The sequence below is a fragment of the Hylobates moloch genome, unplaced genomic scaffold, assembly GCF_009828535.3.
Source record: "Hylobates moloch isolate HMO894 unplaced genomic scaffold, HMol_V3 SCAFFOLD_18, whole genome shotgun sequence".
In the NCBI taxonomy this organism is placed as follows: Eukaryota; Metazoa; Chordata; class Mammalia; order Primates; family Hylobatidae; genus Hylobates; species Hylobates moloch.
The window spans coordinates 38,733,394-38,747,526 of NW_026652293.1; the positions used below are offsets into that span (position 1 = coordinate 38,733,394).

General features: G+C 34.5%; 1 protein-coding gene across 10 annotated transcripts in view; it reads left to right on the forward strand.

Annotated features, from left to right (window-relative positions):
* Positions 1-14,133, forward strand: part of DOCK7 (dedicator of cytokinesis 7) — a 235,837-nt gene that overhangs the window by 66,271 nt on the left and 155,433 nt on the right. For all 10 annotated transcript variants that reach the window (XM_032136382.2, XM_032136374.2, XM_032136373.2 and 7 more), the window contains exons 13-14: positions 866-959; positions 1,987-2,149. In XM_032136382.2, the coding sequence (XP_031992273.1) occupies positions 866-959; positions 1,987-2,149 (257 nt within the window). The remainder of the gene's footprint in view (positions 1-865; positions 960-1,986; positions 2,150-14,133) is intronic.

The window sequence follows — 14,133 nt, forward strand, 5'->3', positions numbered from 1 at the left end:
GGGACGAACTCAGCTCACTGCAAGCTCCGCCTCCCGAGTTCACGCCATTCTTCTGCCTCAGCCTCCTGAGTAGCTGGGACTACAGGCACCTGCCATCACGCCCGGCTAATTTTTTTTGTATTTTTTAGGAGAGACAGGGCTTCACTGTGTTGGCCAGGATGGTCTTGATCTCCTGACCTCATGATCTGCCCGCCTCGGCCTCCCAAAGTGCTGGGATTACAGGAGTGAGCCACCGCACCCGGCCAGTAACTTGTATTGGTTTTCTATATTTGAGAGTATTTTGTAATACTTTATAGGCATAGATAATGGACTATAAGTAAGAAAAAAGATAGACAGTGGTATTATTAAATCTTAGTAAAATTTGAAAAAATAAAAAAGGAAATAAACTAGTATGATATATTTATAATCATAATTATTTTAATTTAATTTAATTTTTTATTCTAACTACATTGTAGGCATAAGGGCATGCTTACTTACAAACTATGAATTTATTTTTCATCATATATATATGTTTTATTTTTTATGTATTTATTTGTTTATTTTTGAGATGGAGTCTTGCTCCATCACCCCAGCTAGAGTGCAGTGATGTGATCTTGGCTCACTGCAACCTCCATCTCCCGTGATTCTCTTGCCTCAGCCTCCCATGTAGCTGGGACTACAGACACGTGCCACCATGCCTGGCTAATTTTTTGTGTGTTTTTAGTAGAGACGGGGTTTCACCATGTTGGCCAGGCTGGTTTCAAACTCTTGACCTCAGATGATCCGCCCGCCTCAGCCTCCCAAAGTGCTAGGATTACAGGCATGAGCCACTGTGCCCGGCTATATTTGTTTTATCAAATACTTTTTCCTCTATTATTGAAATCAGGAAGGAGACCGCTTAAGTGATGAAGATCTCTACAAATTCCTTGCTGATATGAGAAGGCCATCTTCTGTCTTACGGCGACTAAGACCTATTACAGGTATTTAAAAATTTTGAGTAGAAATGATTGCAACTATTATTATCACTAATATGTTGTATTGCTTATAATTATGTATTCTTTTTTTTTTTATTTATCTGGCCCAGACATTTTTCTATGCCCAATGCCTGTCAGTCTTCTTCACTTTATTAACTATCATGTGATCTGACAGTTTAGATGCAGGATTCAGCATCTTTGGTACTTTGAGTGCAGTAGTCCCCACTTACCTGTTGTTTCTCTTTTCTAAGTTTCAGTTACATGTAGTCAACCACGATGTGAAAATATTAAGATATTTGGAGAGAGGGAGAAAGAGAATGAGACCACATTCATATAACATTTATTATAGTATATTGTTATAATTGCTCTGTTTTATTATGAGTTATGGGTATTAATCTCTTACTTTGCCTAATTTATAAATTTAACTTTATTGTAGGCATGTATGTATAGAGAAAAACAGTATCTATAAGGTTGGGTACTATCTGCAGTTTCAGGCATCCACTAGGGGTTGGGTCTTAAAATATATCTCCAGTGGGGATGGGGGGGGAATTACTGTACTGAAGTGAGTGTGATGAATAATATCATGGCTTAACATTATTTTCTAGAATGGTAATAGAATGGTAAATATTAAAAAATAGATTCATATTATGGTTGGAGCAAACCATTCCAGAGTAAAAATGTCTTTAAGTTTGTTAAATCAAAACTAAGTCATTTAACCTTTGAAATGACTTAGCTTGTTCCTATGCCAGATCGCTCTTTTTTTTTTCTATTTTTGCTCTTCCTTCCTTCATTCCCATTCATTTAATAAGCATTTATTATTTTACATGCATTTATGTCTGCATCAGTAATTTTTAAGTTTGAGACTTTGCAAAATGAAATTATTTAGAGGCGTGAGATGATAATAATACAAATTTGGTTTCTGTAATATTCTTCCCAGACTTCTTACAAAAATAGGATCCAAGTCCTTTAAAAAACATGTTTAACATGGAGTTTTTTATTATCTTTACATTGTTTTTTAATATATAATTTGCAGCTCAGCTCAAGATAGACATTTCTCCCGCACCTGAAAATCCCCATTATTGCCTAACTCCGGAGCTGCTTCAAGTGAAGCTTTACCCTGACAGTAGAGTTAGACCTACCAGAGAAATCTTAGAGTTTCCCGCAAGGGATGTTTATGTTCCAAACACTACTTACAGGTAAGAGATTTTAATTTGGAGAATTCTGATAGAAGAAACTATATTCTAAAATATTAAAGTATAACTAGAATAAAACTCTCCAAAAATCTTAAGTAGTTTTGTTACTTTATCTCTTGCCGCACAATTTTATTAATAGTTTTCACGTATTAAGGCTTTCTGTGTGTCAGGTATAATGTTAATTACCTTACATGCTTTATCTTTTTTAGTCTTATTTAATCCTCATTATTTGAGGTAGATTTTACCTTTATCTTAGAGGTGAGTAAACCGAGGGTCAGAGAGGTTAAACATTTTGCTGAGCATCGCGCCTTAGTGTGATGGTGATGAGGTTTGATTCCTGGGCTCTTAGGTTAAAACATTTGAACTCCTAATTACTATGTTTTCTCAAATGTTTTTAGTAGCAGAATCTAGCATTACACAAGAATCAAATTTATGTGCCTGCATTATGTTCTAATAAATCAACAATATTTGTTGAGTATATCCTATCTAGAGAATACTTGACATGAAGTTGTCAGATACAACTTTTCAGACTGAACATTACATAACTCTGGGGGTGCCATTTGCATGTACTCCTTGTGAATGATATACCCTTTATTTGTGAATGCTGAGACCAGAACTTGACATGTCTGTTGGGATATTCAGCAGGGCAGCTCAGGTGTAAGAGTCTAAAACAGAATTTTGGATTTCATCCTAGACTTCCCCATCCTAGTATATTTTTACCACCATTTACCAAGTTCCTGAGGACAAAATTTTTGGAATTACTATGATTTCTTTCCTTTCCTTACCCCTCACATTTATTCAGCCAACAAGTTACATAGGCTCTGCTTTCAAAATATATCCTGATCTGTATTTCTTACTACTTCCACCTTCTAAAAATTCTAGTCTGTCACCATCTAGATCAGCACTGTGAAACAGAAATATAATGGGAACCACATTTGCAATTTAAAATTTTATAATTGCTACATTAAAAAAACAGATAAAGTTAATTTTAATCATATATGTCATCGAAACCAGTGTATCTAAAGTATTATCATTTCAACATGCAATAAATATTAAGAATTATTGAGATATTTTACTTCTTTTCTCTTCTGCTAACTTCAAAATTTAGTGTGTATTTTATACTTAAAGCATATTTCAATTCAGATGAGCCACATTTCAAGTGCTTAATAACCACATGGGGCTAAAGGCTACCATATTAGACAGCCTCTGATCTCGAATTTTGCTATCCTTACTAATTTGGCTATCTTATTTTTACTCCTGTCTCAGTCACTTCTCAACATTGCAGCCAGATAATTCTTTGAAAATTCTAAATCAAATCATTCATTCCTGTGTCTAAAATTCTCCAGTGCTTCTATTACAAGCAGAAAAAGAATGAATTTTTTCTAACAGTCTATAAGACACTGCATGATTTGGCTCCTTTTCTGTGTTAGCGCTAAAACTCTCTGTAAAACCTCTTATAGTACAGTGAGATACATCAATAATTTCCTCCCTTGCAGAGGAAGTTTTGTAGGCTTTTTAGGCTTACTGTACAATTGTCATCTTAGAGCCTATTTACCATTATCTTGGAAATTTTCTTTGCAATTTTTTTTTTTTTTTTTTGCAATAGAGTCCTTATTTTTCATATATTTTCCTTAGTTTACTCATTTCACTGAAAGCCTTTCGTATCTTTCTTAAATAAGATGTATGGGAGGTAAATTTTCTTTTATGTCTGACAGTATCTTTACCTTTACTCTCAATAGTTTTGCCAGGTATAAAATTCTAAATTCTTTATCATTTTCTATCATAATTTTGAAAATATAACTACTGTCTTCTGACTTTAAGCAGTGCCCTCGAGTAGTCCAGAATTATACTGATTGCTAATCTTTTGCGTCTTATTTTTCCCTAAGACTTTTTGAATTATTTTATCACTGGTGTTCTGAAATTTCGTGTTGACATATTGATATGATAACATTTATTTAGTGCTTTGTAGAACATAATTTCATTTAAATTAGTTTATTCAGTCTCATAGAAATCTTATACATTATATAATTCTGGCAGTATTATTATCTCCACTTCTCCACTGATAGAAGGCTGAATTAGGAGACTTGTTTGGACTTGAACCCAAGCCTTCTTACTTCATTGTCTGTGTTCTTCATCTTTTGGAATGGTAGGACATCCAGCATTCATAATTATATATAATTTGAATAAAAATAAAATTTCTCATTGGTAGAGATCACTTGCTATATTTTTATTAAAACAGAACAGCTTTATCTTACATTAGCCTCAAAATCTACACCATTATTTATATTTGTTTAATATTTTTTTAATGTCTTACAGTTGATGTAAGTGAAACACTTGATATAAATGGATTCTAAGGTATCTTATCTGTGAATTAATGGAAAATAGGGCCAATATAGATAATCTAGACATGTTACAGAACTTGAATGGGAATTGAGTAGTGTGCTCATACCAAGTGAGAAGATACCGTGCTAAATAAGGCAGCACGTTGTTTTCTTTTAAGGATGTATCCAGTTTTAATGTAACATCCTCTTCTGGAGGGGATAAAAAGTTCATACATCAAATGATTTAAGGGGATTTTATAAATTATAAGTTAGTATGGTTTTGCTTTTTGAGTTTAATTGAAATTATGTAAACATGTATTAGTGCTTGTTTAAGATCATTTGTTTATTTGGGTTTGCTTTTGGTTTTTAGGGTGGAATGCTTTATCACTTGAAGTGGTTAGTACTGGTAAGGCTAATTGATAGTCCAAAAACTATACTTAGTTTCTATTCTGAGAGTTAAATTTTTCAAGTATAAAAATGAATTATAGCATATTAATTTGAGAATGATGTTGAGAGATCATTTAACATATCTCAGTGCCTTTAGTTTGGACTGTATCTAAACATTCTATTAATTACAGAGTTAATACTCATTCCAGACATTATTAGTAAAACTAATATTGTAGGCAAGAAGCTTTTGAAAAAGGATTCATTAAATGTTTATAGAATAACCATTTTTCTCTCATGAGTGAGCAGTTTATTTCCAGAGAATAATAGAACTTGCTAAGCTCATCATAAAGATTAGAGTTACTCCTATTTAACTTTTATTGAATATGAATACTGATTTAGGCTTTAATGTTTTTCATCAAAATGAATTGATTTCAGATTAGGGCTTTACATAACCTTATTCCTCCTTATATACCGTTTGTAAGGAACTTATATAAAATGCTTTAACCTGTTAACAGACATTGATTAAATGTGATATAGAATGTCAAGGCTACTAAGTTTCTTAGTTTATAGAAATGATCCTAGTGGTCTGTTAGTAGCATGTACCAGTGAGAGCTGTTGGAGCAAAAAGGATGCATTATTTTAAGAAAGGGATTAATAATTTTCTAGTATAAGAGTGTCCTCAGTGAAGTAGAGAAAATTAGATACTACATGAAAATTCAGAAGTAGAATTGTGATTACTATACTTGGTTGACTTTTTTCCTGTTGTTACTTTTTTGCCAAATAGTTAACAAAATATGATTATAAAGTTGACCATTCCCTTTTAAAAATAATCAATCTCCAAATTACATAAAGAAATAGTAATTTTTGTGTTACTTGAAATGGTACGACTATATGTGTAGCTTATGAAAAATTGGGAGATGGGCTTTTGTAACCAATATTTTGTAACCATGTTTCATTTTTAGGAATTACAGTAAGTTCTCACTTAAAATTGTTAATAGGTTCTTGGAAACTAGGATTTTAAGCTAAATGACATGTGACAAAACCATTTTTTTTCTAGTCAATGTTATAACAAAACAATGCTAAACAAAATGATATTATTCAAGAACCTGCTGCACATGGTCCTTAAAGTCCTTCTCTTAAAGTCACAGTTTCCAAGAACATTATCCAGTGTCACAGTATCTATGACATTAGGTGAGGACTTACTGTATTTAAAATTGAGGAATGATTTTTCCTTCCTTTAACATGGGTATAATAAAAGTACCTATAACTTAGAAATCTATGAGGATTAAATACGTGTAAAGTGCATATCACAAAGTAATGCAGTACATATTAAATGCTCAATAGAAGTTGTTATTGTTTTTGGCTCTATTAGATTACATTTACTCATGCACTATACAACTTGAGAGAGATTGGTTTGAAAAGCATGAGGATACTAGGCATTTGGGGTATAATTGGATAAGATAATTATTTTAAAAGGGAGATTGTATCAGACTCAGTATTGGCCTGCTTTGTATTATTAGACCATCAATGCCCATGGGACCTTAAAACCAAATCATTAAAGGTTGTTTATTCTATTTGATGCTATTAGAAAAACTTGGCCTCCTGGACAGCTTATATGTTTAGGAACTGATAGTTTATTTAAAAAAAAAAAAAAAAAAAAACTTAAGCATATCTAGAAACCTAGCATAGATAGAAATAATTTTGGAATGACAAAAAGGGATGTATGACAACCTCAGCAGCTGACAGCTAATATACAAATATCATCAATAATTTACAGAAAGTTCCATAAATATTTGCTAACTGAATGGTTGTGCTGGATCATGGTAATGATAATCTTTTAGCTCATTTGGAGTTCTTTTTGCCTTCTCAGGAATGTTTTAGGATAAGACATAATTTGTGATAATACATACCAGTGGTCACTATACAAATATTTATGTACACATTTTCCCAGTGAATAATGTTTAAAAAAAAAGGAAGATAAAGTTGATACTAGGGCTCCTTTTAGTTTATATATGGCCATTATCTATTAACTCTGATAGCAACCTGCACAGAACCAATATGGTTATCCCTATTTTATAGATGACAAAGCTGAAGTTCCAGAGGGTTCAAATTTATATCTGAAAAAACTAAGAATTTAAGCATTGTTCATGTGTGTTTTAAATATTGTATTTAGTTTTAGTGAGAAACTTGAGAGGATTGTAAAGGGTCTCATAGGGAAAAAATTAAAAACTGTGTGAATACAGGGGGAATGAATGGACATCATTGAAGCATTTGAGTTGAGAAATCATAGGAAAGAGAACTGTATTCTGAAAGTGACAGATTTCCTATACACCTTTCACTTCTCATTTTTATGTTCATTATCAGATAATTCAGAGAAAGCTGTCTAAAGAGGTCTATATTAGTTTTACTTTTATTATGTACACTTTAAAAAAATATTCTTTGGAAGTTATTGAGTCTTCTTAAAGACTTAAATCTGTTATTTAAGTTATACCTGAAGCTAGAGATTTTCACCTTTAAATAACAAACTCTGTCATTCCCCGCGCCTCCCTACCCCCCACACACAGCTGGTCACATTTATTTGCATAGGGTTAACTGAAGAGGGGCCTGATCTTTTCAAATTCTCTACAGGGGTAGATGAAGATACACAAATATATGGTAGTTTCTAACAATCAGAAAATGAATGACATGTTTCTTACTGCACCATACAAGTGGGGTTTACATCAAATTCTTGCTTTATCAAGGAAGTACTTACCCTATCACAGTATTTTAGAAAAAGTACTAGTGTAATTGTTAACATTAAGTAAACCAAATAAATATCTTTCTCAATGGTGAAAAAAATCTTTTATTGGATATTTGAAATCATCTGGAAGTTAGGTAATAGATTGTATGCAATGTTACTTGTGTTCCAAATTTTTACTTCATCCCCACTGTTGTATTTGAGTTGTAATAGATCAAGGTACATTAATTGAGCAAATGCTTATGTGTTTTACTGACATCCAGTTTTTAAGAGATATGTCCACAGAACACATGGTATTCTTGGCAGGATTGTTAGAGTTAGCCGCATTTCCAATAATGGGCTTAGTTGTAATCACCCGCTGAATGTTTGTATCTTTGTTTTTCTACTTAGCATTTTTGAAAGACTATATCTAGCAAACATGGTGTTACTAAGAATGTAAGAATGAATATAGTGGTTCAGACCTGGTAACTATCAGGGTGAGAAACAAAAGGATTTTGGTCTGTTAGGAATATGCCCATACATCTCTTAATAAATTTTAGTAAATGTATTTTCTGTGATCTAATCTGAATATAGTTTTAAACTTTTATTATGGAAAATTACAAAATAAAGAGAACAAATTAATACACCTACATCTAAAATTAATACACCTAAAAGTAAAGAGAACAGATTAATTTTTTTTTTAATTTTATTTTACTTTAAGCTCCGGGATACAAGTGCAGAATGTGCAGGTTTGTTACATAGGTATATGTGTGCCATGGTGGTTTGCTGTACCTATCAATCCGTTATCTAGGTTTTAAGCCCCACGTGTATTAGCTATTTGTCGTAATGCTCTCCCTCCCCTCGCATCCAACCTCCTGACTGTCCCCAGTCTGTGTTGTTCCCTCGCTGTATCCATATATTCTCATTAGAGAACAGATTAATTAATTTGCATTGTCATTTTTGTTTTATCTGTTGCTTGTCCTATCTTTTGTTGGTAATATTTTCGAAGCAAAGCCTAAACATCCTATCATTTCACTTGAAAATCCTTCAGTATGTATCTCTAACAGATAAGGACTTTCTTTGTGTTTGTGTGTGACAGTCTTGCTCTGATGCCCTGTCTGGAATACAGTGGCGTGATCTTGGTTCACTGCAACCTCTGCCTTCCGGGTTCAAGCAATTTTCCTGCCTCAGCCTCCCAAGTAGCTGGGACTACAGGTGCAAGCCACCACACCCAGCTAATTTTGTTTTTTTTTTTTTTTGTATTTTTACTAGAGATGGGATTTCACTGTGTTGGCCAGGCTCGTCTCGAACTCCTGACCTCAGGTGATCCGCCTGCCTCGACCTACCAAAGTGCTGGGATTACAGGCATGAACCACCATGCCTGGCCACATAAGGACTTTTGAAAGTTAACCTCAATAACAAATGAAATGTTTTATGATCTCTTTAGAATTTTACTATCATCAGTTTTTTTTTCTTGAGTAGTTGAATAAGCTTATAATATACTGATTAAATTTTTTTTCCTAAAATATTGCTTCAAGGAAGCGCTTGGCCAGTCAGAATATGTGTACTATTGATGTTATGACATGAGAGCCATGTCATTCGTGTTTCTTAAACTAGGTTATTACATGACAGTAGGTCCTTTGAACATGGGTTGCTAATTTTTTTGCGTATACCATGGTACCTTGTGGTCGTCTTGTGAATCCTATGATACCCTTTTTTGAAATATATATTGAGCATCCCAAATCTGAAAATCCAAAATCTTAAATGCTTCAAAATCCAAAACATTTCAAGCACCCATATGATACTCAAAGAAGATCTCGTTGAAGCATTTTGGATTTTCAGATTTGAGGTGGCTCAACCGTGAGTATAAAGATATTCCAAAATCCAAAACAAATATGAAATTTGAAGACTTCTGGTCTTAAGCATTTTGAATAAGGGATACTGAATCTGTAATGTTTAAATGTTTTTAAATGCATGAAATAAAATATATAGAATAACAAAGAAATCAGTTACAGTGAATTAAAATTATCAAAATATTAAAGTTGTGATATATGTGTTTATTGATGAATTAAATAACATGATCTGGCCTCAGGTTAAAAAACTATTGTATTTTCTAAATAGTAATAAGCATCAACAATATTTTGAGATGTCTATAATAGTTGTGATATAAAAATATGTATGTTTCAAATTAGTTCAACCATTGTGTAAGAAGATAGTGTGGCGATTCCTCAAGGAACTAGAACTAGAAATACCATTTGACCCAGTAATCCCATTACTGGGTATATATTCAAAGGATTATAAATCATTCTACTATAAAGACACATGCACACTTATGTTTATGGCAGCACTATTTGCAATAGCAAAGACTTGGAACCAACCCAAATGCCCATCAATGATAGACGGGATAAAGAAAATGTGGCACATATACACCATGGAATACTATGCAGCCATAAAAAAGGATGAGTTCATGTCCTTTGCTGGGACATGGATGAAGCTGGAAACCATCATTCTCAGCAAACTAACACAGGAACAGAAAACCAAACACCACATGTTCTCACTCATAAGTGGGAGCTAAAGAGTGAGAACACATGGACACAGGGAGGGGAACATCACACACTGGGACCTGTCGGGGTGGGGCTGGGGAGGGATAGCATTAGGAGAAATACCTAATGTAGACGACGCGTTGATGGGTGCAGCAAACCACCATAGCATGTGTATACCTATGTAACAAAACTGCATGTTCTGCACATGTATCCCAGAACTTAAAGTATAATAATAGTAATAGTAAATGTATGTTTCTATTAATGACAAAATCTTATATACTGCTAATACTGCTGTGGTTGGTTTACTACATTCATAATTTAAGGAAGTATAAATTTCAGCTGAATGTTACTGAAAATTCAAGAGCATTTTTTTTTTCTATTCAAGTGTATGGTCCTCTGCTTCAGAAAGTATTGGTTTTTGTTTTTATTTTTAGAGTTAATAGATGTCTCAAGCTGCTGCCACATACTCTGCTATTTTGGTTTTGTCCTTGTTATACCACTCTGAGTTTTATTCTATCGAATTGGCCCTAGTTTATTTTAACTATAAAAATTGAGTCGGCTGGGCACGGGGGCTCACGCCTGTAATCCCAGCACTTTGGGAGGCCGAGGAAGGTGGATCACCAGGTCAGGAGATCGAGACCAGCCTGACCAACATGGTAAAACCCCTATTTTTAGTCTCTACTAAAAATACAAAAATTAGCCGTGCATGGTGGCACATGCCTGTAATCCCAGCTACTCAGGAGGCTGAGGCAGGAGAATCGCTTGAACCCAGGAAGCGGAGGTTGCAGTGAGCTGAGATTACTCAGCTCACTGTGCAATGCCACTGCACTCCAGCCTGGGTGACAGAGCGAGACTCCATCTCGAAAAAAAAAAGAATTCTGAGTCAAGAGCTCTATTTCCTAACATTTTAACATAGCCACCCAGAAGTTTTTAGTTAGGGGCTTGCATCTGAAGGTGATGGAGTGTTATCTTAGATTGTGAAGGGAAGGAGTAAAGTTCCAGAAACAGATGCAAACTCTGAGAAGAGCAGTTTTGTTCTTCTGTCCTGAGAATTATAGTATGTTCAGTTAGGAAGCGTTTGTAGAGATTATTTACTTAAAGGAATGTGAAAAATGACACGGAAGAACCGGTTTTTAAAAAGTATATACATTTGTTTGGAACTTTATAGTTCATAAAGGTATTCAAATACGGTATCTGGCTTGATGATTACAACCCCATGAAGTATTAATAGATTTGACAGGATTATTATTCCCATCTATTGGGTGTGAAAACTGAGGTTTGACCGCGTATTTGAAGATAAATAGCTACAACCTTACATCTTCAAGGTTGTAATTTATTGCTCTTTCAAATTATGTACTCAGTCATTTTATTAGATGTATGACTGTTCTTAGGACTAAACATGAATTTAGAAAAAACAGCTTTTATATTTTAGATAGAATTCTTAAGTTTATTTTATGTTTCCTAAAATGTCATTAAAACCTCATTTTATTAAGGGTTATAATAGAGGATTGTTAGTGCTACTTTCATAACCTTGAACTGTGCACCAGTTAAGTAATTTTACCCTAGTTGATTTGCCATGGTAATACTTTGGACTTTGATAAAAGGGCCAATTGTTTGGTCACTTTCTTTTCATTTTTAAAACTGCTGTGTTTGATAATCACTCAGTAGTACATACATAAGTGCAGTGTTTATGGCTATTAGTGATGGGAAAAAAATCACAAGGAAATTTGATTATGCTACAACAGAAGGTAGAGTATATATGAGTACAAATTTGGAATACATTTTTTAAAGGAGACAAATAAATAGTAGATGCTCAATAAATATTGGTTAATGAATACCATTTCTAAAATTAATGAATGAGTTAGTTGACTTACATGAGTTATGCTATTAGGAAGTAAAGATACAAGCATGAAAATATGCTGATTCCAAGATGACAGAGTGTATGTAAATAGATTACACTACGCTAGGTTACCCCATAATGAGACGTGTGTACTTGGTTTCAGTAAAATTCATACTGGTTCAAAATAAACTCTTGATATAGAAATTTTTCAGTAATTCACTAAAATCAAGTAAATTGACTATCTTTGATGCTTTTGGAGCTTTTAGTACTATTTTTCAGAATTTTTATTATGATTTGCCATATTTTCTTCTCTGTATTTTCTCACTAAGTGCCATTTGAGGTGTATGGACAGTAATTCTGTATGGTTTCAGAGGAACAAGCTGCCATTTACTAGAATATTTGTGAAAGAATTGAGATATCTGTACCTTAAAATACGGCACAATCTAGCCAATCAGAAATGTGTAGGGAGACATTCTAGACAAATGGAATACATTAGGAAGGCATAGAGGAGATGTTTAAAAGTAGATCATTTTGATTAGAGCAGAAGGTTTGTGTTGTGGAAAAAAATGACTAAAGAGGTAATTTGGGGCCAGGTGATAGAGACTTTTGAAAACCTGGAAGGATTTTGGATTTTGTTCGGAAGGCCTATACTCTTCTAATTGGAGTATACATTCTTGTGAGGGCACAACTATATGGGACGTGCAATTTCACAGGATAAACATGACACATCTTCTAGGAGCATCACTTTTTAAATACTTGGGTGGAAATAAATATTTTTATATGAAGATTTTTTTGAGACAGAGTCTCACTCTGTTGCCCAGGCTAGAATGCAGTGTTAGGATCATGGTTCACTGCAGGCTTGACTTCCCAGGCTCCAGCGATTCTCCTGCCTCAGCCTCCCAAGTAGTTGGGATTACAGGCACCTGCCACCACACCCAGCTCATTTTTGTATTTTTTGCAGACGTGGAGTTTTGCCATGTTGCACAGGCTGATCTTGGACTCCTGGGTTCAAGCAGTGCTCCTGCCCTGGCCTCCCAAAGTAGTTGGATTACAGGTGTGAGCCACTGCAGGCATGAAGATAGATTTATAAAGTATAAAACACAATTCACATGCAATTTTAAAGTAAAATTCTAAGATTTAAGCTAAGATCCCAATAAGATTCTGAAAGAAATTTGTGCATATAGTAAGTTATTTTATCCTGTAACTCCAGACAATAAAAGGATTTGTTTTCATTATCCTCTGCTGTTATACTTCTTCAGTAGATGAGCTTGAAAGACACAGGTCCAGGCAGTATGCAGCCATTACAAATTTCTTTTCGGAAGATTGACAGGGAGAGGGATGTAAAATTAGGAGGAAAGAGGAGACTGCTTATATAATCTAGCACTCAAGTTAAAGACAGTCTTTGGGGAAGAAAGCTTATAAGATTAAGAGACGTTTCAAGAGAAGATTGTATTGAACTTTGTGGCTTATGATACAAAAGAGGTAATTTACAAAGTTGAGTGAAAAGCTAGAGATGTCTTCTAGGTTCCAGGCTTCTGTGACTGGGAACGTGCTGGTCATATTAATGGATATAAAGAAGTGAGGAAGATGGTGTGAGAGAGTATAAAGGAGGGAAAGGTGGGTAGAAAGGGATAGCAGTAGCAGTAAGGGGCTGGGGAATTTGTTATTTATTTATTTTTGAGTCAGTCTCGTTCTGTCACCCAGGATGGAGTACGGTGGTGTGATCTCAGCTCACTGCAACCTCCGCCTCCTGGGTTCAAGCGATTCTCCTGTCTCAGCTTCTTGAGTAGCTGGGACTATAGGCACATGCCACCACGCCTGGCTAATTTTTGTATTTTAAGTAGAGACGGGGTTTCACCATATTGGTCAGGCTGGTCAAACTCCTGACCTCAGGTGATCCACCTGCCTCGGCCTCCCAAAGTGCTGACATAACAGGCATGAGCCACTGTGCCTGGCCTGTTATTTTCAATATGTTGAATTTGAGTGAAGTATAGGGTATTGAAGGGAGAAATGGCAAATAGGCAATGTAAGAAGGGGAACTGGAAAGAGACTTGGGATGAATATGTAGATTTTGGAACTTTATTCATGGTAAACAAAGGAGTCCATGAGAGCAGATAGAATGTCTGAGGGTCAGTGTAGAAAAGATGATTGAAGGTTGTCCATTGGCCCACAGTACTAAA